Source organism: Eretmochelys imbricata, chromosome 1 (genome assembly GCF_965152235.1).
Source record: "Eretmochelys imbricata isolate rEreImb1 chromosome 1, rEreImb1.hap1, whole genome shotgun sequence".
In the NCBI taxonomy this organism is placed as follows: Eukaryota; Metazoa; Chordata; order Testudines; family Cheloniidae; genus Eretmochelys; species Eretmochelys imbricata.
The window spans coordinates 205253095-205278695 of NC_135572.1; the positions used below are offsets into that span (position 1 = coordinate 205253095).

Consider the following 25601-nt stretch of genomic DNA (forward strand, 5'->3'; position numbering starts at 1 on the left):
AAACAGCTGTGGTGTGACCTTCAGGACTAGTCACTAACAAAGAAAGTTTAATTAGACCAGTCACTCTCTTAGGTTGTTGAATCTTTTTAACTGCCAGCTAAAGTAAGCCCCCTATCTTTCATTTCACACTGCCTTCCAGTCTGGATCCTTTCTGTTGTAGGATGTGGGAAGAGACATGTTAAGAAAAAATTACTTAGCATTAATGGGAATAAGAACAGATTGTAGTACTGAGCTGTCTGCTGTTACCAAGGATAAAGGAGAAGCAGTTGAAGCTGGACTGTGTACACCACCCAGATAGATTAAATCAATGTCTAAAAGGGACCCTTTTGATACATTTGCAGTAAAGCACCACTTGGAATTGTCCTGTCCTGTTTCTTAATACAAACTGAATTTCTTCCCCCCCCAGCCCCCCTTAAACAAGGCAGAAGTACACAGACACAGGCTTTGTACTGTGTCCTGATAATCACCAGACTGGCTGTGTAAGGACTGGCAGTCTCAGGGGAAGGCCCTATTTTTTGATTTCCTTTCCCCTAGCAGGGTCTGAATCCACACACGTTAGGATTAAAAGCCTCAGTGTCTCAACTGTCTCTGCTGTTTGCTCCTTCTCTATGCCTTACCAAGCTGCTCTAGTTTATGTCCTGTGCCTATTAAAACAGGACTTAATTATCACCAACCAACTTCTCAAATGGCATCCAGAAACTACTAGAAAGAGCATAAGCACTGGCATGCAGAGAAATACCATTAATAAAGGCTACAGTCTTCTGCACTTGCTAACTCTGCCTTCCTGGTCAGTGTAGACTGGTGGTAGCATTCTGTGGGGGCGGGTGATGGGGGGACGACAAGTGAACCAAACTAAATGCAACTACAGTTTAATTTCCTTTTATCATTAGGTGGCACTAGAGATTAGTCTGTTCTAAAAACCACTTCTCCAGAGCAGCCGCTTTGTATTCAGTCTACAGACTATATCATACTCTGCACCATATGAGGTCTACTAGTGCCAAAATGGGGAAGTCCTTGTGTCATAGCCACAACACAATTTGTGGTGGCACAGAGTTCCTCTGGGCTGCTGATCTCTGCTGCATGAAACAGATACTTTTGACAGCTGCAGCTTCCTTGAGCAGTTATTGCGGCAGTATTCAGGGGGAAACAGCAGATGGCAGCATATGATGGAATTTACTTTTCAAAGTGTTCATGGTGGAGCAGCGTCTCATAGCTTTTATAGCATTAATGATAGCAAGCATCTGCTATTTCCATTATACATCATTTTCACTTCCACACATTTTTAATTTTCCAAACATTGACCTTTTGTCTCAAGTTTTCAAGATGCAGTCTCTTGCTTTTTGGCAGAATTAAAACACAATTAAAATCCTTGGTTTTAAGGAATAAGTTAGGAAAACCCTCCACGCTTTTCCCATTATAAAACCACTCTAAGCACACAATACAGTGAGAGCAAGAATGACTGAAATGTAAAATTTGGCCCATTTGCTTGATTTGAGGAAAAAGGTAAGAGTGTAAAAAATCTAACTTTTCAGACTGAAACAGTGTCTGGGAGGTCCTGCCCCTTTGTGACCTCACTGTATACAGTCCTCCTGTTCAGCCCTGGTGGGCTTGAGCAACAGCTGCTTTTGGGACAGTTTTACAGAGGGGAGAGATGGAATTTTTTTCCCCGCTCCCCTCAAAAAACCACCCGCCTGACCATCAGCAACAACAGAAAATAGTGGAAGTGAAAAATCTGTCACTGGTTTTAAAATCTCAGCAATTTTTGCTACATTCCAAAATATTAGTAATTTCAGAGCTAGTCTGAAGGTCAAATGGATGCAGTTGGCAAATTCAGGGGCCAAGATGGACACTGTTCTTGAGTCTTTCCTCTGCAGGACAGAATGAATACGGTTAGCAACTAGCTAGGAAATAATTATTTAGACTTCGTGCTACCGTAAGAGGGTTTTTAATATTTAAGTTTCTAGGTAATAAATTACTGCTTTCTAGAGGAATTAATATAACAAACATCAGAATCAAAGCTTTTCTTCTTGAGAAGACTATGATCTTACATTTATTGATTGCAACCAACATCTAACCATCAAGCAAGTGTCAACACAGCGCTGTCTGCTGCTGTAGAGAAGGGGCTTACACCACTCCCATACATTTGCAGTTGAAAAACTTGCGATTTACTGCAACTGCTAACCAGTTTATCCACAAATCCACCCCATTTTTTCTAAAGCAAGAACTACAAAAAGCCAAGTCATTACTGGGTATTTATACCACACCGAGCACCAGGCTAACAGTGTCTAGGAAGCAAGAAACTGTGGGTAGTCTCAATCCATTTTACACTACTTATTTGTGTGTATTCCCTCAATGCCCAGCCCAGACTGGCACAGTAGGTGATAACCATATTACTGTCTGTATTACAGGTTTGCTGCAGAAATAAGTGAGCCTTTCATATACGCACAGGACTCTTGAGCACTCCCACTAGGTACTGAATTAAACTGATGAAGGACAAGGGAATCCTTTGGAGTGAAATGGGTTGTATTTTATTGAGAGTTTTTAAATTCTCTTCAACGTGGCTGCAGTTAACATGATTACTTTCCTCTCCCTTTCCTTATTTACCCAGGCTGAGATCAAATCAGCCTTTCTAAACAAGACTTTAGGCTATAAAATATTCTTGTGCTTTGTATGATAACAGTCTCACTCCTTTAGAAAACACTGTGTCCTGCTCTCTAATGGCAGAAGGTTTGGAAACAGCTACTGGAGCTGAAGCTTTCAGTGGGTGTAGTTCAAGCTCCCAACAAGGCCAATGAAAAGCCAACAGCCTGAACAAGTAGACTTTCTAAATATCCCAGTGAAAACAAACTAACAGGCACGGTGACATATCCACTCAGTCAGTTCAGGTCTCCAGCTTAACGCACAGCGCTGCCACAAAACAAATTTGTAACCAAACAATTCGAAAGGATGAAAGAAGCTATTTCCTCTGCATTGTCTCTGTGCTGCTGGGGGACCCCTTGAGGCACAACGCTGCCTTTCCAGTCACTGCAGCAGCTACCACAAGAGGAAGATCTATTTCCGTCTTCTAGAATCTACAGGAAACAATGTTACAAGATCTTGGGTGGCACGCTGAAATCTACTGTGACATTAGTGTACAAAGGGTTGTGCTCCACTGAGAGCAGTTTATAGGAACAGGAGTTCAGCCCATCTGTTTTCCACACTTGGGACACCTGCCGCAAGAGTTTCATCCTAAGGATATAAATCAGAGAAAAAAATATTTATAGGACTGTAGAGTTGAGAAACCCCTACTCCAGAGCTGGAGGTGCCATTACAATTCACAGCAGAGGAGCATCAAGCTCTACCCTGCACCTAGGCTATTGGTGGATCTGAAGGAGAATCATAGACTCTCAGGGTTGGAAGGGATCTCAGGAGGTCATCTAGTCCAACCCCTGCTCAAAGCAGGACCAAACCCCAATTTTTGCCCCAGATCCCAAATGGCCCCCTCAAGGATTGAACTCACAAACCTGGGTTTAGCAGGCCAATGCTCAAACCACTGAGCTATCCCTCCCCCCTAAGTGAAAGCACTTTACAGACTGTGTTCCTTTTACACAGTTTTACATCTATTCTCATGTGTGCATGTGTACTGGGAAGCACAGAATCCTGCTTTCCCTTCCCTCAGCAGGATCAGATTCACAGGTACAGGTAGCCTATAATTTCATGAAAACTCCTGGCTTTCTAACCTTTGAGGCTTGAAAGATAATGTGCACCCAAATGATGGATATGTGCCTTTAACTGTAACTCTCTTAGCTGTTGGTAGCAGGGGGATGATTTATGTGCACAATTTTAAGAGGTGCTCAGATACCATGCAATGGTCTCCAGGAACAAGTCTAGCTAGTTAGCCTCTTTCTCCTATAAGGCTCACAGGAGAAGGACACCTCAGAAAGCACTTTCCCAGATGGTGTTAGCAGGAGAGAGGCTGCACCATCAGTCCTTTCTGTCTCCCCGCACGGCGAGAGGGTGTAGAACGGAATGCTAGGCCTGACTCACCTTTCTCCATTCGCCTCATTCCCTCTGTCTCTTGTGTGGAAGATCATAGTGTACTTTCCTACAGCAGGGGATGGCCGCATCACCCTCATCTTCTGCATCTCAACCCTGAAAGTAACAATATTACAGTGAGCAGAACAGTACCTTTAAGCATGGCAGGAAGGGGGTCACAGACTTGTCAAGGGCATCTAGAGGATGGGGAGCTAACACACGAATATAGACAGAACAGAGAGCCACACCCCCAGAGAACTCAGACACGCCCTCCTCTTTCCCCCACACCACACTCCACCATAGAAATGGAGCCTAGCAAACGTCTATTTTCCCACAGCACACTCAGTTACGGCTCCAGCCATCCATTCCTTTTGACCACAAGCAATTAACTGTTAAGTTAGTTTGGCTTACTTGGGGGTTTAAACACATTATACTACAGAGCATTTAAACAGCCAGTCTTTCTCTCTAGCCTTGCAGCCTGTTTCATGTTGGCTGTATTCATCCAGGGAGTCTATGGCAAGGCCTCGTTCATTCTACAGTGAACTTGGCCTAACTTCTGTGGCCAGGGCGCTGGATTCTGAGGCTCTCGGATGACAGTTGAAAATTCCAGGGTAGCATCAGGAAAATTAAAAACAACACAGTCTAGTCTGTCTTGATTGTAAGATGGAATGCATATTTAATTCTATTATTTATTTTTATATTAAAGTCACATTATTTTATGCCACTTTCAATGAGCTACAGGCTTTCCCATTGAAAACACAATGGCATTGAAGAAGTTAGAGGGAAGCTAAAGATTTCAACTACGACGGCAGGGGACCCTTGTGGATTTTGGCAACAGGGGAGGCAGTTCAGCATAACGGGATAAACACACAAACTGGCAGTTTGTTAGAAGGACCAAGACACATGGGCAAGGAAATAATAACATTGATATTCTGACCCCAATGAAGTCAATAGGTTCACATTCATCGTTCGGGTACAGAATGAACATCTCACTGCACTCACTGGGCAGCTGGCACCTCTCAGACCTATTGTTTCAGGCTGTCTGCAGACTGAAACACCACACATCATGGCATCAGTTTAACCTCTTTACATTTTGAAGGGTCTCCTTGCAACAGCAAGTACTAGATACCTGAAGTTCCTCACATGCATTTAAGAGCCTAACTTCAGGCACCCACCTTTGAACATTTTGGGTGTTTTGTTTTTTAAATAAAAGTTTATGGAGCATAATCCTCCTGCAAGTGGAGAATGCGAAAGCAAATTTCGTGGCCACAGAATTGAGAAGTACCCAGGGCTATTTGTCACCAAAGCAGCTGAAAGAGCATCTAGCTTGCAGTCAGAAAGCTAAACACGGTTTGAAGAGTTGAAGCCCTAAGGCTTCTTGATGACTGAACCCTGGTCTACACTACAAGTTTAGGTCAAATTTAGCAGCGTTAGATTGATTTAACCCTGCACCTGTCCACACAATGAAGCCATTTTTGTCGACTTAATGGGCTCTTAAAATCGATTTCTGTACTCCTCCTCCCGACGAGAGGAAGAGCACTGAAATCGACTTCACCGGGTCAAATTTGACGTAGTGTGCATGCAATTAGATGGTATTGCCCTCCGGGAGCTATCCCAGAGTGCTCCATTGTGACCGCTCTGGACAGCACTCTCAACTCGGATGCACTGGCTAGGTAGACAGGAAAAGCCCACAAACTTTTGAATTTCATTTCCTGTTTGGCCACCGTGGCAAGCTGATCAGCACAGGTGACCGTGCAGATTACATCAGCAGAGGTGACCATGGAGTCCCAGAATCGCAAAAGAGCTCCACCCTGGACCGAACAGGAGATACTGGATCTGATCGCTGTATGGGGAGATGAATCTGTGCTATCAGAACTCCGTTTCAAAAGACGAAATTCCAAAATATTTGAAAAAATCTCCAAGGGCATGAAGGACAGAGACTATAACAGGGGCCCGCAGCAGTGCCGCGTGAAACTTAAGGAGCTCAGGCAAGCCTACAAAACACCACAGAGGCAAACGCCCGCTCGGGGTCAGAGCCCCAGACATATCGCTTCAAGAATGAGCTGCATGCAATTCTAGGGGGTGCCCCTACACCTACCCCACATTTGTACGTGGACTCCTGCAAGGGAGTGTCACGTAACAGGGATCAGGGTTTGGGGGACGAGGAAGATGAGGAGGGGGAGCTTGAAGATAGTGCACACCAGGCAAGCGGAGAAACCGTTCTCCCCGACAGCCAGGAACTCTTTATCACCCTGGAGCCAATACCCTCCCAACCTGGGCTCCCGGACCTTGACGGCAGAGAAGGCACCTCTGGTGAGTGTACCTTTGTAAATATAATACACGGTTTAAAAGCAAGCATGTTTAATGATTAATTTGCCCTGAAGACTTGGGATGCATTCGCGGCCAGTACAGCTACCAGAAAAGTCTGTTAACGTGTCTGGGGATGGAGCAGAAATCCTCCAGGGACATCCCAATGAAACTCTCCTGGAGGTACTCCCAAAGCCTTTGCAAAAGGTTTCTGCGGAGGGCAGTCTTATTGCGTCCTCCATGGTAGGACACTTTACCATGCCAGGCCAGTAGCACGTAGTCTGGAATCATTGCATAAGAAAGCATGGCAGCGTGTGGTCCCGGTGTTTGCTGGCATTCAAGCAACATCCGTTCTTTATCTCTCTGTGTTATCCTCAGGAGAGTGATATCATTCATGGTCACCTGGTTGAAATAGGGGAATTTTATTAAGGTGACATGCAGAGGTGGCCATTCCTGCTGGGCTGTTTGCCTGTGGCTGAAAAGAAATCATCCCCGCTGTTAGCCACGTGGTGGGGGGAGGGGTGAAGAGATCATCCCAGAGAATTGTGTGTGGGGGTTTAGTTGGGTTTGTGCTGCACGTTAGCCCGAAAACATCAGCCACTCCTTTTAAACGGCCAATGTGTCTTTTTCAATTTTACTCTCCCTTTTTTTCCTCCTGAAGCTGCAAATGTTTCAACGCTGCTACGAGCATCTCCGTCCCAGAGGCTAGCGCAGATAAGAAGGCGAAAAAAACATACTCACGATTAAATGTTCTCTGAGCTCATGCAGTCCTCCCACACTGACAGAGCCCAGCAGAATGCATGGAGGCAGACAATGTCAGAGTCCAGGAAAGCACAAAATGAACACGAGGACAGGAGGGATGAACGCGAGGACAGGAGGGACGAGTGAGAGGAGAGGTGGCATCAGCGTGATGAGAGGAGGCAGGATGCAATGCTAGCAATGCTAAGGCTACTGGAGGATCAAACTGATATGCTCCGGCGTATGGTTGAGCTGCAGGAAAGGCAGCAGGAGCACAGACCGCTGCTGCAGCCCCTGTGTAACCAACCGCCCTCCTCCCCAAGTTCCATAGCCTCCTCACCCAGACGCCAAGACCACGGTGGGGGGGCCTCTGGCCACCGAGCCACTCCACCACAGAGGATTGCCCAAGCAACAGAAAGCTGGCATTCAATAAGTTTTGAAGTGCAGTGTGGCCTTGTCCTTCCGTCCTCCCCTCCTCCACCACCCCACCTGGTGCTTCCCTCCTCTCCACCCCCCCCGGGCTACCTTGGCAGTTATCCCCCCATTTGTGTGACAAATTAATAAAGAATGCATGAATTTGAAACAACAATGACTTTATTGCCTCTGCGAGCAGTGATCAAAGCGCGGAGGGGAGGGCGGTTGGCTTACAGGGAAGTAGAGTCAACCAAGGGGGCGGGTTTTCATCAAGAAACAAACAGAACTTTCACACCGTAGCCCGGTCAGCCATGAAACTGGTTTTCAAAGCTTCTCTGATGTGCAGTGCGCCCTGCTGTACTCTTCTAACCGCCCTGGTGTCTGGCTGCGCGTAATCGGCTGCCAGGCGATTTGCCTCAACTTCCCACCCTGCCATAAACGTCTCCCCCTTACTCTCACAGAGACTGTGCAGCACGCAGCAAGCAGCAATAACAATGGGAATTTTGGTTTCACTGAGGTCTAACCGAGTCAGTAAACTGCGGCAGCGCGCTTTTAAACGTCCAAATGCACATTCTATCCCCATTCTGCACTTGCTCAGCCTGTAGTTGAACAGCTCCTGACGACTGTCCAGGGTGCCTGTGTATGGCTTCATGAGCCATGGCATTAAGGGATAGGCTGGGTCCCTGAGGATAACTATAGGCATTTCAAAATCCCCAGCGGCAGTGGTGAGCTGGAGCTGGTTCGCACCTGTCAAGGTTCCTTCCCCACTCTGAACTCTAGGGTACAGATGTGGGGACCTGCATGAAAAACCCCCTAAGCTTATTTTTACCAGCTTAGGTTAAAACTTCCCCAAGGTACAAACTATTTTTCCTTTTGTCCCTGGACTTTATTGCTGCCACCACCAAGCATCAAACAAAATATAACCAGGAAAGAGCCCGCTTGGAAACGTCTTTCCCCGCAACATCCCCCCAAGCCCTACACCCCCTTTCCTGGGGAAGGCTTGATAAAAATCCTCACCAATTTGCATAGGTGAACCCAAACCCTTGGATCTTAAGAACAAGGAAAAAGCAATCAGGTTCTTAAAAGAAACATTTTAATTGAAGAAAAAGTAAAAGAATCACCTCTGTACAATCAGGATGGTAAATACCTTACAGGGTAATTAGATTCAAAACATTGAGAATCCCTCTAGGCAAAACCTTAAGTTACAAAAAGACATAAAAACAGGAATATACATTCCCTCCAGCACAGCTTATTTTATCAGCCATTTAAACAAATCAGAATCTAACGCATATCTAACTAGATTGCTTATTAACCCTTTACAGGAGTTCTGACCTGCATTCCTGCTCTGGTCCCGGCAAAAGAAAAAACACACAGACAGAGAGAACCCTTTGTTTTCCCCCACTCCAGCTTTGAAAGTATCTTGTCTCCTCATTGGTCATTTTGGTCAGGTACCAGCGAGGTTATGTTAGCTTCTTAACCCTTTACAGGTGAAAGGTTTTTTTCCTCTGGCCAGGAAGAATTTAAAGGTGGTTAGCCTTCCCTTTATATTTATAACAGCACTGGTTCGCTGGAACCGGTTGTTAAATTTAGAAGCCGACAACCGGTTCTAAAAGGGCTTCTAAATTTAACAACCAGCCAAAAGTGGCACCTTAGGCGCCGAATCCGTGGGTGCTCTGGGGCTGGAGTATCCATGGGGAAAATTTGGTGGGTGCAGAGCACCCACTGGCAGCTCCCCTCCCCACCCCTGACCCCATCTTTCCTCCACTCCGTCTCCCCCCTTGAGTTACGCTCCGCCCCGCTCTGCTTCTCCGCCCCCCTTCCCGGCTTCCCACGAATCAGCTGTTTGCACAGGAAGCCTGGGAGGGCTGAGAAGCAGGCCTTGGCTTCGCGCTCAGGCCCAGGGAGGCGGAGGTGAGCTGGGGTGGGGGGGCGCAAGGAGGGCCACCCACGCTGCAGCAGGTAACCCGGTGGGGGGGGGGGCGCGCGCAGGGAACCGCTCCCTGCCCCAGCTCACCGCCGCCACCCTCGGCCTGAGTGGGAAGCCACCGCCTGCTTCTCAGCCCTCCCCGGCTTCCTGCCGAACAGCTGATTCGCGGGAAGCCGGGGGTAGGAGGGTGGAGAAGCAGAGCAGGGCGGCGCGTTCGGGGGAGGAGGCGGAGTGGAGGTGAACTGCAGCACCCACCAAATTTTCCCCGTGGGTGCCCCAGCCCCGGAGCACCCACGGAGTCGGCACCTAAGGCGCCACTTTTGATGTGATCAGTGGGGGCAGCGGCCACTCCCCCTGCTCCCCCGCTAGCTACACTACCCTGCCCCTAGGAGCCAGAGGGACCTGCCGGATGCTTCCCAGGAGCCACCCCAGGTAAGCACCTCCAGGACTCCCCACCTCACCCCCCAGCAGGTCCCTCTGGCTCTTAGGGGCGGGGCAGGCACCCACTACGGTGGCCCACAAGACCCTCCTGCCCGGTTCCAGGGGCAGTCAGGGGACAGAGGAGGGGGTTGGATGGGGCAGGAGTCCAAGGGGGCGGGGGCAGGCCACGATGCCCTTGTGGGGTGAGGAGGGAACCGGTTGTTAAGATGTTGGCATCTCATCACTGCCCAGTGGTTATTTTCAGGTCTGGAAAGTAAGTCTCTTGCTGCAGCCGTTCCCACAGACCAGAGTTCCTAAAGATGCGAGCATCATGTACCTTTCCCAGTCATCCCACGTTGATGTTGGTGAAATGTCTCTTGTGATCCACCAGTGCTTGCAGCACCATTGAAAAGTACCCCTTTCAGTTTATGTACTGGCTGCCCTGGTGCTCCGGTCCCAAGACAGGGATATGCGCTCTGTCTATGGCCCCACCACCGTTAGGGAATCCCATTGCAGCAAAGCCATCCACTATGACCTGCACATTTCCCAGAGTCACTACCCTTGATAGCAGCAGCTCAGTGATCACGTTGGCTACTTGCATCACAGCAGCCCACACAGTAGATTTGCCCACTCCAAATTGATTACCGACTGACCGGTAGCTGTCTGGCGTTGCAAGCTTCCAGAGGGCTATCGCCTCTCACTTGTGAACTGTGAGGGCTGCTCTCATCTCGGTATTCTTGCACTTCAGGGCAGGGGAAAGCAAGTCACAAAGTTCCATGACAGTGCCCTTATGCATGCAAAAGTTTCGCAGCCACTGGAAATCATCCCAGACCTGCAACACTATGCGGTCCCACCAGTCTGTGCTTGTTTCCCGGGCCCAGAATCGGCATTCCATGGCATGAGCCTGCCCCACTGCCACCAGGATGCCCAAATTTCTGGGGCCCATGCTTTGAGAGAAGTCTGTGTCCATGTCCTCATCACGCTCGTCACCGCGCTGCCGTCGCCTCCTTGCCTGCTTTTGCAAGTTCTGGTTCTGCATATACTGCATGATAATGTGCGAGATGTTTACAATGCTGATTCACCAGTGGTGAGCTGGAGCCGGTTCCCACCAGTTCGCTAAAACCGGTTGTTAAATTTAGAAGCCCTTTTAGAACCGATTGTTCCACGAGGGACAACCAGTTCTAAAAGGGCTTCTAAATTTAACCGGACAAAAGTGGCACCTTAGGTGCCAACTCCATGGGTGCTAGAGCCCTGGAGCACCCAAGGGGAAAATTTGGTGGGTGCAGAGCACCCACCGGCAGCTCCCCAGCTCACCTCCACTCCGCCTCCTCCCCTGAACGCGCCGCCCTGCTCTGCTTCTCCGCCCCCCACCACAGGCTTCCCGCAAATCAGCTCTTCGCGTGGGAAGCTGGGGCAGGCTTCCTGCTCAGGCCCAGGGAGGCGGAGGTGAGCTGGGGCGGGGGGGCACGAGGAGGGCCGCCCGCACTGCAGTAAGTAACCCGGGGGCGGGGGCGGGGCGGGCAAGCAGGGGAACCGCTCCCTGCCCCAGCTCCCCTCCACCACCCTCAGCCTGAGCAGGAAGCCACCACCTGCTTCTCAACCCTCCCCGGCTTCCCGCCGAACAGCTGATTCGTGGGAAGCCGGGGGGCGGAGAAGCAGAGCGGGGCAGTGCATTCAGGGGAGGAGGCGGCGCGGAGGTAAGGTGAGCTGGGGCTGGGCACGGGGCGGGGAGCTGCCGGTGGGTGCTCTGCACCCTCCAAATTTTCCCCATGGGTGCTCCAGCCCCGGAGCACCCAGGGAGTCGGCGCCTAAGCCGCCACTTTTGATGTGATCAGTGGAGGAGCGGTCGCTCCCCCTGCTCCCCCCCCCAGCTACGCTCCCCTGCCCCTAGGAGCCAGAGGGACCTGCCGGATGCTTCTTGGGAGCTGCCCCAGGTAAGCACCACCAGGACTCCCCACCTCCCCACAGTAGGTGCCTCTGGCCCTTAGGGGTGGGGTGGGCACCCACTACAGTGGCCCACGAGACCCTCCTGCCCAGTTCTGGGGGCAGTCAGGGGACAGTGGAGGAGGGTGGATGGGGCAGATGTCCTGGGGGGGGCGTCAAGGAACGCGGGGGGGTTGGATGGGGCAGGAGTCCCAGGGGGCAGGGGTGGGCAACGACCCTCTCGTGGGGTGAGGAGGGAATCCATTGTTAAGATTTTGGCAGCTCATCACTGCTCGTAACTGCCATGGTGATCTGAGCAGGCTCCATGCTTGCCGTGGTAATGGCGTCTGCAGGACAGCAGAGTTGCAGGGGCAGCGGTGGTTGGATGACCAGTTTTGCAGACCTGCTGCACCGTCTGCTTCCAGGACACAACAGCTGAGCGGGCTGCATGCTTGCCGTGGTATGGCGAGACAAGAGCAGCCGAGCAGAGTTGCAGTGGAAGCAGTGGACGACGATGGTCATATAGACAGAGGACCTGCGAGACCACCAGGAGAGCAGAAAAGCAGAGTGGCAGCAGAAGCGGTCGTTCGATGACGACAGTTTGCAGACCTACTGCACCGTCTGCTGAAAGCAGTATGGCTCCCGCACGGAAAAAAGGCACAAAACGATTGTCTGCCATTGCTTTCATGGAGGGAGGGGCGACTGACGACATGTACCCAAAACCACCCGTGACAATGCTTTTGCCCCATCAGGCATTGGGAGCTCAACCCAAAATTCCAATGGGCGGCGGAGACTGCGGGAACTATGGGATAGCTACCCACAGTGCAACTCTCCAAAAGTCGATGCTAGCCTCGGTACTGTGGACGCACTCCACTGACTTAATGCGCTTAGTGGGGACACACACAATCGACTGTATAAAATCGTTTTCTAAAAAATCGACTTCTATAAATTCGACCTAATTTCATAGTGTAGACATACCCTGAATAAGCAGTAAATTGTCAAATGAATGAAACACACTCAGTTTGCATCCTCAGACTCTCTTCACAGAACTTCCTTTAGGAGGAGGCTCAAAGGAGAGTAGTATGTTTAATACAGAGTCAAAGAGCAGAATACGGATGCAATTGCTTCCACTGCAGCCCTGAGGAGGATTCTCAAGGGATGCCCCTCTTCTGGATACCCAGAAGAAAACAACACTGAAAATCCTACTCAAAATTAACGCTTCTGCTCTCGGTGAAATCAGTCATTTCCCCATAACACAGACAGCACAGCTATGTAAGTATCCTGCTGCCAGACACAACCATAATCAGTTGTCATCTCGATTCCACCACCCAGTAACACACTGCTGATCAGTCACTAATACCCTGCCACATGCATTGCAAATTCCCTAACTCGTTTACTCTTCATATCTCAAGAACTTCCAGTGGTACATTCCCTTCCCTATTCCATCTGAACTGAAGTGCTCATGTTAAATCACACTTGGGATATTATAGGCAGATATCCCATTCATCCACATCCTATACCATACCATATACACCCATTTCCCACTAGCCATTTGGTTACCTGATTCGGAGGTCGTCATCTTCTCCACCCCAGCCCCAGTAATTGTTAGAGAATCCATTCACCTTCGAAAACTGATCCCTTGTTAGAACAGTTACTCCCCCAAAATATCCCTGGTAACGCAACCTAGAAATGGACAAGAAGGTATAGTGAAAAAAACTGAAAGATAGAAGTGACATGAAATTTAAGAACTAATACTACTGGAAACACAGCCCTGAAACCTTGGGCCCAAGCTGCAAAGTTTGAATCAAGGTCTGAACTTTCTCCAAAATTCAAAGGTGTTCAGGTCCTGGATTTAGGCCCATTTTGCTCCAAAAAAGAATGATTCACTTCAGAGTACTAATCAGAACAACTCTCTCTCCAACTGGCAGTCTGGAGCATTCTTTACTTTGCTTTTTAACTCTGGACCTGTCCTTGCCAGTCAAAGATGGCTCTGTATCCCAAGAGCTCTAAATGAAAAGGGAGGCAGCAAGGCTACACAATGACATACTGAAAGGAAGGCAAGCTATTTTCTAATCAGTGGATTGGTAGTATTACAATTTGACAGTAAAATCTTGAAGACTGGATATGAAAAATAGATTGTAATGGTACGGAGCTAGAGGCACTGCAGGACAAATTCAGAGGTGATGTGTAAGATACTGTAAAGTGTAAATTACATAGTGATAAATTAGTGTAAGGGAGCTTGACTCTAAGGGAGATTAATTTCAGCTTCTAGCTTCTCTGTCCTGGAAATTACATCAATTAGGTGACACACTTTACCCGCCCTTTTACCCTCTTGCTAGTTGCTTTTTCTGACACACTCCGCTCCTCTGGCCTTCAAGGCCTGGGTTACAACACAGCCTGCCAGGTGATATGCAAGTGGCTATAAATTATATGTTGGTGAGTAAGTCTAAGCAGATGTAATGCATAAGCTGAAGAGACTGGAAGAAGGTGTCCATTGCAGTTTATACAGAAGATAAGCAAAGTAAACTGAGCCTGGAAGACCCAAGATCATTTCTTTAGTGTGCCCAGCATGGAACAGTCTCCCACCAATGACCAAAATAAGGGCTCCCACCCACCTATTTCCCCAGCCTATTTTCTTTCTACAGTCAGATGATTTAGGCTGCCCCTTGTACTCCTGTCACTCTCTGGGACTGCAGTCTGCTTCTCTAGAGACAGCATGCCTTGTCTATCTGTGAGCAATGAAAGACGCTGTTCTGGCTGGATACACTCTCCCTCTGACCTCTTCTTTCTCTTCTTCCCCTCCTTCTTACAACTTCTCTTCCTGCTTTCCCTTCACCTCCTCCCCCAGCATGCCAAAGGAGATCATCAGGCTGCAGCATGCAAGGATTGATGGGGGGGGAAAGGGTTTGAGATCCTATTTTGGATAGAACTTGCTGGGAATTTTAGCTGTGTCTCACCACCTACAAACTGTAGTGATGGGTGGTTTAGAAAAGCAGACTGATTTGATCAGCTAGATGGACCAGCAAGTACCTCATCTGTACAGACAAATGCAGGGGTTTGAGTGCAAGCCCATTTGAAAGCATGAGCCCTTGCACCTAAAACTAGTAGCTCTTCTAGCGATCTGAAATGGGACAGTGGGTTAAGCCTACCAAGGAATGGGGAGGGACCAAAAAACCACTGACTTCAATTCAAGGTTTTGAATTCATTTCAGGCCAGTCACATTAGATCTGTGCAAAGTAAACAGAATTATAATGAGGCCTCATATACACACACCTCACCCATTTCACAATCCAATTTTGCTCTCTATTGGATGTGTCATTGGACTCCCTGCAATAGTATTGCCAAGTGATTATCCCTATTGCTCACCATAATCCACATTTGCTGGAACAGTAAACAAGGGTTTATAGCCATTAACCTATGGGCCTCAATGTGAATGTGATTTTGTTGTTTGAAGCAAATCAAGTGGCATCATCCCAGCCTTGAGGAAATTCCAGGATGCCCATCTGCAGAACAGTGAATACTTGTTGTGCACAACAGTGGGGATAATAAAGAGCTGTTTCTAATCCGCTGTTCATCAGGTGAAGCTCCACAAACCTGCTTTACTCAAGACACCCTGTTGCACAACAGGTTTTAAGGCTGAAAACAGCTTATTACAACAGGAAAAGCCAATCTCTTTTGAGTTTTGTGAATGGGCTTTTAACAAAGCAATAGGAAAGGAGTGATAGACTCCACCTAATGACCCGGTTGTGCGTGTATTAGTGTTCCAGCAACCTCAGAGGCGTTCTTTCTTAGGGGAAGAGGTGGAAGCTTCTCACCTGGGACTGTTAAAACTAGACTGGGAAAAAAAAACACACTAGAAAATATACAGTAGCAACAACTGTGTTCTGGCCCCAGGGAGCTAGAAGGGTTTTCCATCCTCAACTTCTGGGATTCAATATTGTAAGTCTGAGGAGAAAAGGTTCTTACCGTCCCAAAGAATCAAAGATCAAATTGCAAACCATACAAATACAGAACTACCGAAATGTAGCCACTCTGGGGTGAGTGCAGCAGCCAAGTAGACAGTCACCACATAGCAACAGGAGATGAGAGGAGATTTTCTACAAAGCCACTAGGGCAAATCCCTCCTTTTACAAAAAATGCCCTATAAAAGTGTCTATGTACAACAGACAGGCCCTTGCATTTTAAGGTCCTGTTTCACAGGCACCAACTCTGTGGGTGCTCTGGGGCTTAAGCACTTACGGAAAAAAAAAATAGGATATGTTCAGCACCCATGGACAGTGGCCCCGCCCGTGCTCTGCACTGAAGCCCTGCCTCCACTCTGGCTCTTCCCCTGTGGCCCCGCCCACGTGGTGCCTCTTCATGCCCCTGCCTCACCTCTTCCCCGAAGCCTCCACCGCTTGCTCCTCTCCACCCCCATCACTTGCCCTTAAGGCAGGAGGGACAGAAAGGAGTGAGCAGCCAGCAGAAGGTGCTCAGGGGAGAGGGCACGGGCACAGTTTGGGGGAGTGTAGGGAGGCACTTTCCCCTCAAACAGAGGTGAGGTGTGTGTGTGTGGGGGGGGTGTTACATGGGGTCATGTGCCACTTCTCCCCCCCTCACCCCGATTTCTGTGAGCACTGAGCTGTAGAGCAGGCTTGCTCTGCTTGGCCCTCAGGGCAGGCCTCCCCCTTCTACCCACCCTGCCCGGCATGTTTTGGCTCAGGCAGAGCAGAGCTGGCAGGACAGAGCAGCTGTTCTCCAGTGCTCCGGGCTGCTGCCTCCTGGGTCCTAATGCCCGCCTGTTTACCATACAACGGTATGTGCAGGGGTGGGGGGAAGAATAGACAGTGGGCAGGGAAAGAGAAGGAGATGGGGCAGGGGACAGTGGGGAGAGGAAGGGGGAGGGGAGAGGGAAGAGGAGGGGTTACGGGAATGGGCGGGGAGGAAGCAGGAGCCCAGCATGTGGCATCTGCTCGGCAGCACCAACAGCCCCAGCAGGGAGGTGGCTGCAGCAGCACTAGAGCAGTGACATTGCGGCCACAGCTGGCACCGAACTGGCTGCCAGCAGCAGCTGGGGCTCCCCTGTTAAGCCAATTCATTCCCCCCACCACCACCCCCGGTACCACTCCAGGCAGGGGGAGAGAGGCAGTGAGCCAAAGAAACTGGCTTCAGTGTGCACGTGTGTGCATGCATGGGCACACTCCTGCCCCCTCCCCACAAAACAGCAGTCAAACCACGCCTACAGGAGGGGAGCAGAGAGGAGCATCGGGGCAGCGGCGGACCAGGGGCAGGAAGAGGCGGAGCAAGGGCAGGGCCTCCAGGGAAGAAGCCAACCGAGGGTGGTGCACCCCCTGGGAAAAACAAAAGTCAGCGCCTGGGTCCTGTCTGAAAGATCTGCACCTGGTAAACTGCCTCGTTGAGCCACCTCAGCAGGACAAAAGGCTGAGTCAATCCCGATGGGGTTTTAAGACGTGGTCCCAGGCACTAGGGCTCTACCGGTCTCGGCTCTTACATGGCTCTCCTGAACATAGGATCGGAGTCTCTCTCACACGATAATGAAGTTGCTGGGATATAGGGAAGAACTGTCCCAATTTTAAAGATGGGTACAGGAGGCAGAGATTTTAAAAAGTGACTTGTCCAAGCTCACATGGGAAGCGTGTGGCAGAGCCAAGAATTCACCCAAGATCACCAGTCCAGTGCCTTAACAACATACCTAGCCCTCTGACAGATTCCCCCCCGCCTCCAAACCAAGGCTCAAACCACTAAGTCATGTGAATGAAAACTAACAGCTCTTTCCCAGGGACAAAAGGCGGCTTAGAAAATTAACTGGAAGAAAATCGCTAGTAAGAGCAAAAATTCATCTGTGATTCATTACTCAAAACAGATACAGTAACTAGGGCATCTGAGGCCATTCAAGTGCCTCAAGGGTCATTCCATTGTTACTCTTCTGGAATCCAACTGACTCTTGAATAACTGGGGTGCTTGCTTCTACTGTGTTCAGTGGGCTGGTATTCTCTTTGCAAGGCACAGTACTTCCGGAAATCTGTTATGAGTCTGGTTGGAATCCTGGAGTTAGACTGACTGAGTGGTAAGGGAGACAAAATGGGAGAGGTAATATCTTTTATTGGACCAACTTCTGTTCGTGAAAGAGACAAGCTTTGGAGCTCCACAGAGTTCTTCTTCAGGTCTGGGAAAGATATGGTAAGCGGCTGTTTATCTCATGTAAGGATCTGCACATTAAAGTCTTCTCCTTGCCCCTCCCCTCCCCCACATCTCTTTATAAAGGGTATAAAAGAGTTCTACTTTTACACACTGCAGATCAGCTTTTGAGTAGCACAACTTTTATCACTAATATTTGTATTGGCATGGCATAAAAAAAGGAAGGACATCTTCAAAGAAAAGGCTACAACATTCCTACTCAAACTCCTCTAAGTATTCAGGCCAAATTTGAGGGCCTTGTTTATTTGAGGCGGGTGGGACTTGATTTCCTATTTCACACTCTAGATATATTATTTGTGTTTCAGTAACACCTAGAGGGCCCAACTGTCATCAGGACCCCCCTGTGCTATGAGCTGTAAAAACAGCTAATGAGAGAGGCAGGATCATTCTCCCTAAAGTTGCTCTAATACAGTTTCCTCTTCTACAGATGTAGGCCTGATATGAAGATCTTACAGAAGAGGAAACTTTATTAGAGTAACTTTTGGGAGGATGATCCTGCTAAAATCACAGGACCAGGAGACCTGAAATGAATTCCTGGTTCTGCCACAGAGTCTATGCATAACCTGTGGTACATCACTTAGCCCCCTCAGAACCTCCATTACCCCATGTGAGAAACAGGGCTAACCACAGTGACCTACCTCACTGGTGATTTGAGAGACTAGATTCATTTATGTTTGTAAAGATCCTTGGATGGAAGGCATTATAGAAGGGCACCTATCATATGAGATGGCACCAATCTAAGGGTCCTTTAGAAAGGGGAATGTTACCAACAATCTGGCAATTACTAGTCAAAATGTTCTCCAAGCTCTTTCATTCCTACCTGTACCCAGTGTTGTTCCTGCCAACTACAAGGTGCTTTGGTTGTTTGTCACACATGTACATGTTAAAGTCATTCTCTGGCACCAGGTCCACATCATGGAAAATGAAACAGTCCCAGTTTTCCTCCTTCAGGGCCTCCAAGTATCCTACATTCAGCAATTTAGCTCGGTTAAACTTGGTATTGCCAGCCTGTGAATAAGGAAAGGAAAACAAGGCATACATCAAACCCATTAAAGGTTATTTGCAACCTGCCTGGATTCCATCCTAATCGCATAGGTTACAGTATCCTTCATGGCTCTCAGCCTTTATACTGTACCAAGTTCTCACACCAAACAAAGAGCTATTCCTTGACATTATATTTGGGCATCAAAGCAGCCAATATTGTGAGGTGTTTCTTCATCCCCTACCTGTCATGAATGGCCATAGACAGAGTCAGACAAGGCACAATGTTATCTAGCTGCCAGAAGTAACCTAAGTTGTGTGATACTATTCTACTCCCATCACTTCTTGCCTTAGAATTTCCATCAGACAAAGTAATGAAAGAGCAACGACCATGTGGCTTAGAAAGCGCGGAGTGTAAATGCAGTTATTATTAGCATGAGTTACATAAACATAAAAAATAACTGTATTCTAAAATTTAGCACTTTTCCTCCATTGATTTGCGAGCACTTTACAACAAGGGAAAGTATTGCTATTTCCATATAGAGAAACTAAAGCACAGAGAAGTTAGTGACTTGCTTAAGGTCACACATTATGTGCAGAGCTAGGGAAAAAATGTGGTACTCCTACCACACAGTCTGGTACCCTACTCGCAATCTACACACACTGTCTTTTATATACACAGAGCTGTACCGGGACTCCTGGCTTCAGATTTTATTTTATTCTATTCTATTTTTTACTGGATTGTACATGTTTACTTTTTGCTATAGTTTGGTGCCTCTTCCCTTTTCAGAAGGATCTGTTCTATAGGTTTATTTTAACTGTAGCTGAAGAATTTTGAGCTGTAGTTAGTCGTTTCTTAAGCCTATGATGGTGACAAAATTCAGTTAGAGCAATGACGCAGCCATCTCATGAGCATGCATGCATTTGAATGCACGCACGCACGTACCCATACACTAGCCTGCAGAACACATCCTGTGGCTATGTGTGAACAACGGCCTGCAGTGCAAACAAAAAGAGAATGACAGTTCACATTCCCTTTAAAAAGGAACTTGACTATTTTCCATCTTTATCAATGTGTAGGAGCAGGATTTTATAATTGTACTATAAGAGAAGAGGTACTAATGTAGGTCTTGATTTCATTTTACCAGCCACCCCCCCATTTGAATAGCAGAAAGGAATGACCCTCTGGGACATTGGTAGAAATGCATCTGACAGAATGCCAGTATCTGTACTGATGTTAAGGCAGGGACAGACCAGAACAATCCTTATGACTGATTATGGTCACCCTTTTGTTTTAGGATAAGTTATAATGTCTACTATGGTTTCCTATATGTAAATTAGGCACTCTAGATAAATATACATTTCTTTGTTTTAAGGTTAAGTAAGTAAGAGACAGGATCTTGTACTGTGTCTATGTTAAGAAGATTCAAAATAAACAGACACTGTTCGTATTCTCAAAGGTCTCTGTAAAAAGACTGAGTTTGTGTATGAGGAATGTATGCATCAGGAAAAGATAAGGTGTGAAGGCCATTGTTATAGCCAGATGGTCAAGGAAGAAGGAGTAAAGAGTCTTAATGACACCACAAAATCATCAACGCACATCCATAATGAAGGAAGAGCAAATTGACGACCCTGAGGTGAAGGCTGGCACCCCTAAAGGCAGGACAATTGATTACATCGGAATCAGGACAGGATGACCCTCTCGGAGGTGTATTGGAAAGTTTACATCAAAAGATACACCAATTAAGAAGTAACCGGTCACAAACTGACACAGCAAAATCCATAGACTTCAACAGAGAAAAAAGACTATAAGAACAGGGTGCTTGGCCATGGGACTTTGGGTTCATCTTGTCACACTCCAGGAGCATCGGATCGCGACAGACAGAGCCCTGCTCCCCTCTGCGACCAATCTGGCTGGCTACTAGATTGATCCAGACTCTGGTCTCGTAACTCTAAACATCGACTGGCAGGACTGTGTGTGTGAATGAAAAGCATATGCTAACTGTTGTATTCTCAATAAATGCGGCATGCTGCCTTCTCCCCTATAAAGATCCCGTGTGCTTCTTATAAGTATAACAAATGTTTATTTTTATAAAACCATCGCTAAAAAATTAGGATCAATATTGTTTTATCAGTTGCCATTGGACTTAACCCTAGGCTAAAATATATTTCCTGCAGACACAGCAGCACACACACACACACAGGATTCAGTTGTGACAGACAATGAGCTGCAATGTATTAATCTAGGACTACTGATGTGCAATAATTATATGAATATTTAAGTGACCTGATCAGGGAGGTACATTTATTGTGTAACTATGGTGAGTTAATAGAATTTCCTGTAAGACTGTACTGATCTAACTTAATGCAGATCTGAAGGGAGGACAAACAGGAAAGCCATGCAATAAACCTAGATAAGCAGCCCCAAGTGCATACTTGGAAGACAATGGGGCAAGCTGTTAGCTTCTAGGATCCTGTCTCCAGGTTGAAGTGTCAGAGTTGTTTTGCCAAAGCTGGGAGCCTGGAGATCAAAACACTCAGGGCTTGGCTCTACTTGCGAGTTACAGTGCAATAAAGGAGCCCCGGGCGCACTAGCAAGGCACGTAGAGCGCTCTGACTCTGTGGCTACAGCGCTGCTGGTACTCCACCTCAGCGAGTGGAATAACGTTTGCTGCACCCTTACTGGAGCGCCGTGGCGCCAGAGTGGATGCACTGGTCCTATAGAGCACTCTGATCAGCCTCCAGAAGTGTCCCACAATGCCTCTGCTAGCCACTCTGCTCATCACTTTGAACTCTACTGCCCTGCCCTCAGGTGACCAACCATCAAACCCGCCATTTAAATTCTCTGGGAATTTTTAAAATCCCCTTCCTGTTTGCTTAGCCAGGTGTGGAGTGCTCTCAAGGAATCTTTCCAGGTGACCATGCCTCCACGCGCCAGGCGAGCCCCAGTATGGAGCAATGGCGAGGTGTTTGGGGGGAGGAAGGGGTCCAGTCCCACCTGTGCTCCAGCCGTAGGAATTACAATACCTTCAGGCAGATATCAAGGGACATGATGGAAATGGGCCATGACCGGGACGCACTGCAGGGCAGGATTAAATTGAAGAAGCTGCAGAATGCCTACCGCAAAGCGCAGGAGGCAAACAGCCACTCCAGTGCTGCCCCTGCAACCTGCTGTTTTTACAAAGAGCTGGACGCGATACTTGGGGGCAACCCCACCTCCACTCCGAGTACCGCCATGGACACTTCAGAGCTCAGTTCAACAAGGCAGGAGGAGAAGGAGGAGAAAAGCAGGAGTGCGGGTGCTGAGGAGGAGGAAGACATCCCGGAATCCATAGATGCATGCAGCCAGGAGCTGCTCTCAAGTCAGGAGGAAGGTCGCCAGTGGCAGCAGCCGGTGCTTGGGGAAGGACAAATACCAGAGGAGGTTCCCGGTAAGTGGCTTTTATTTTGGGAAGGAGGTTATTCGGTACTGGCTCTTGGGGTGAGGAGGGTTAGGGCTGCAGGCATGCCGAGATGCGGAATAGGGCATTGATGTGCTCTGTCACATCGCGGTAATCGGCCTCGGTGATCTCGTCAAAGGTCTCCTCCAGAACTTGGGCAATGCGCTTGCGCAGGTTTCATGGGAGAACCACTGTGGTCCTTGTCCCAGTCAGGCTAACATGTCCGCGCCACTGTGCCGTGAGGGGCAGGGAGACCATTGCTGCACACAGGCAAGCTGCATATGGGCCAGGGCGGAAGCCGCACTGTAGAAGACCCTCCCTTGCTTCCCAGGTCATCCTCAGCAGTGAGATATCTTCCAGGACGACTCCTGTGGAAAATGTGGGGACAGTTTTCAGTATAGGGGCCCCCGATGCTGTTGGCTCTCCCCAGGGCACAGAAACTCAGAGGACAGTACAGCCGTGAAACGATCAATCACGCTTGACCCTGTGCTTACTCACCATTTTGGGGCTCCTGTGGGTTATGTGCGCTCGCTTTGGGATGGACAAATTATGCTATTGTGTAGACTGTGCTTGCCCTTAAGTGGGGGAATGATTGCTCTATCTGGTGTGAACAATGCTGCCTCTGTTAAGTGTTGCATTTTGCCTTTACAGATGCAACCTTGAGATCTCAGCCGTCTGTGTTATCACCAGCTGAAAGACTCCAAAGAATCAGAAAGAGGCCACGCAGAAGCAAGGAAGATGTTGCATGAAGTAAAGCAGCATTCAAATCATGAAAATCGAAAAGTGCAAGAGTGACGGGACAGTGAAAGGAGGATCCGCCAGCAGAATGAGGAGCGCTGGCACAAAAGCGCGGTGCTCCGGCAGCAAAGCACGGATCGGCTGATAAGCATCATGGAGCGCCAAGCGGACTCCATCCAGGCGCTCGTAGCCATGCAGGCGGAGCACTACCAAGCCCACCCTCCCGCCGCAGCCCTTGTCCCAAAACTCTTTCCCTTGTGCCCCCATGTCACCTCCAACCCACTTTCCCCAGCATCCGGGTTCTTACCGCCAGTAGCTGCCTCCAATACCTGTAGCTTCACCACCCAGCCCTGAAAACTACGACTCTTACCCTCTGCACTCAACCCCCATCCTGAATTATAGCCATCCTGAAGTGCAGCACTCATTGCACAGCACTCCAGACAGGAAGGCTGAGTATGATAACAGGATACACCCAAATCTGTGATTGTACCGTTCCCCACCCCACCCTCTTGCTCTTTCTGTTTCCCAAGCAGTTGTGTTTCTTTTCAATAAATGAATTTTCTTTTCAATAAATGGATTTTTTGGCTTTGAAAACATTCTTTATTATTGCATAAAGTAAAAGATACCTTAGCCCAGGAAAGAAACAGGCACTGCAAGTCAGCTTAGCAAACACAGATTCCTACTAACATTGGAACCACTGCAATTCATTCCCATGCAGGGCACCAGACATTATTGGTGGCTTTCAGTCTCAAATTGCTCCCTCAAGGCATCCCTAATCCTTGCAGCCCCACGCCGGGCCCTTCTAATAGCCCTGCTCTCTGACTGTGCAAATTCAGCCTCCAGGTGTTGAACCTCTGAGTTCCATGCCTGACTGAATCTTTTACCCATCCCTTCACAAATGTTATGGAGGGTACAGTATGCGGATATAAGCACAGGGATGCTGTCATCGGCCAGGTCCAGCTTCCCATCAGAGAGCACCAGCGGCCCTTTAAACGGCCAAATGCACACTCCTAAGTCATTCTGCACCAGCTCAGCCTGTTGTTGAACCGCTCCTTGCTGCTGTCAAGGCTCCCTGTGTAGAGTTTCATGAGCCACAGCATTAAAGGGTAAGCGGGGTCTCCAAGAATCACAATGGGCATTTCAGCTTCCCCTATGGTGATCTTCTGCTCTGGGAAAAAAGTCCCCGCCTGCAGCTTCCTGAACAGGGCAGTGTTCCAAAAGATGCGTGCGTCATGCACCTTTCTGGGCTCGCCTGCGTTAATGTCAATGAAACACCCACGGTGATCCACAAGCGCCTGGAGAACCATAGAGAAATACCCCTTCCGATTAACGCACTCGGAGGTTAGGTGGGCTGGAGCCAGAATTGGAACATGCGTGCCATCTATCGCCCCCCACAGTTAGGGAAACCCATTTGTGCAAAGCCATCCACAATGTCCTGCACGTTACCCAGAGTCATGGTTCTTCCGAGCAGGATGCGATTAATGGCCCTGCCAACTTGCATCAACACGAGTCCAGCGGTCGACTTCCCCACTCCAAACTGGTTAGCAACCGATCGGTAGCTGTCTGGAGTTGCCGGCTTCCAGATGGCAATAGCCACCTGCTTCTCCACCATCAGGGCGGCTCTCAATATCGTGTCCTTGTTACACAGGGTGGGGGCGAGCTCATCACACAGTCCCATGAAAGTGTCTTTTCTCCTCCAAAAGTTCTGCAGCCACTGCTTGTCAGCCCAGACTTGCATGACAATGTGATCCCACCACTCAGTGCCTGTTTCCCGAGCCCAAAAGCGGCATTCTGTGGTGGTGAGCATGTCCGTGAATGCCACAAGCAAACTCATGTCATATGCGTTACTCGAGCCGATATCATCGTCGAGCCCTCACTGTCACTTTGGCTCATAAGGAATAACTCAACTGCCAAACGTGACGTGCTGGCGAGACTCATCAGCATACTCCTCAGCAGTTCGGGCTCCATTCCCGCAGACCGAAAGGGAAGACAGAGCACGCAGTACAAAAAATGTTGAAAGATGGAGCCAAATGTGGACAGAAGCAAAGGGAATGCTGGGATGCGAACCAATGCATTACGGGGCATTGCGACAGGACCCAGAATGCCCCACACTCCCTGCCTCGTTCCCACAAGCCACAGCACCAGAATGGGAAGAGGTGCTCTGTGGGATAGCTGCCCATAATGCACCGCTCCCAACGCTGCTGCAAGTGCCACAAATGTGGCCACGCCAGTGCGCTTGCAGCTGTCAGTGTGGACAGACTGCAGCGCTTTCCCTACTCAGCTGTATGAAAGCGGGTTTAACTCACAGCATTCTACATCTGCAAGTGTAGCCATGCCCTAAGAGTTTAAAAGCCCTTCTCAGAGGAATAAGAGGGGGTCCTTTCAGGATCCATCCAGGGAGACAGAGAAGTGCTCTGTGAAGGAGTCTGAAGAAGTTGCTCCTTCTCACATCCAGGGGATGGTAAGCCTGGGGGAAGAGCAGGCATGCATACAGGTTGAGT

The 25601-nt window shown here is 48.7% G+C and overlaps 1 protein-coding gene across 7 annotated transcripts in view; it reads right to left on the reverse strand.

Annotated features, from left to right (window-relative positions):
• Nucleotides 1–1833: 1833 nt before the first annotated feature.
• B4GALT4 (beta-1,4-galactosyltransferase 4) overlaps nucleotides 1834–25601 on the reverse strand; it is an 85111-nt gene continuing 61343 nt past the window's right edge. For all 7 annotated transcript variants that reach the window (XM_077822520.1, XM_077822493.1, XM_077822502.1 and 4 more), the window contains 4 exons: nucleotides 18762–18949; nucleotides 13304–13426; nucleotides 4027–4131; nucleotides 1834–3228 (listed from right to left, as the gene is read on the reverse strand). In XM_077822520.1, coding sequence (XP_077678646.1) covers nucleotides 3087–3228; nucleotides 4027–4131; nucleotides 13304–13426; nucleotides 18762–18949 — 558 coding nt within the window. In that variant the 3' untranslated portion in view covers nucleotides 1834–3086. The remainder of the gene's footprint in view (nucleotides 3229–4026; nucleotides 4132–13303; nucleotides 13427–18761; nucleotides 18950–25601) is intronic.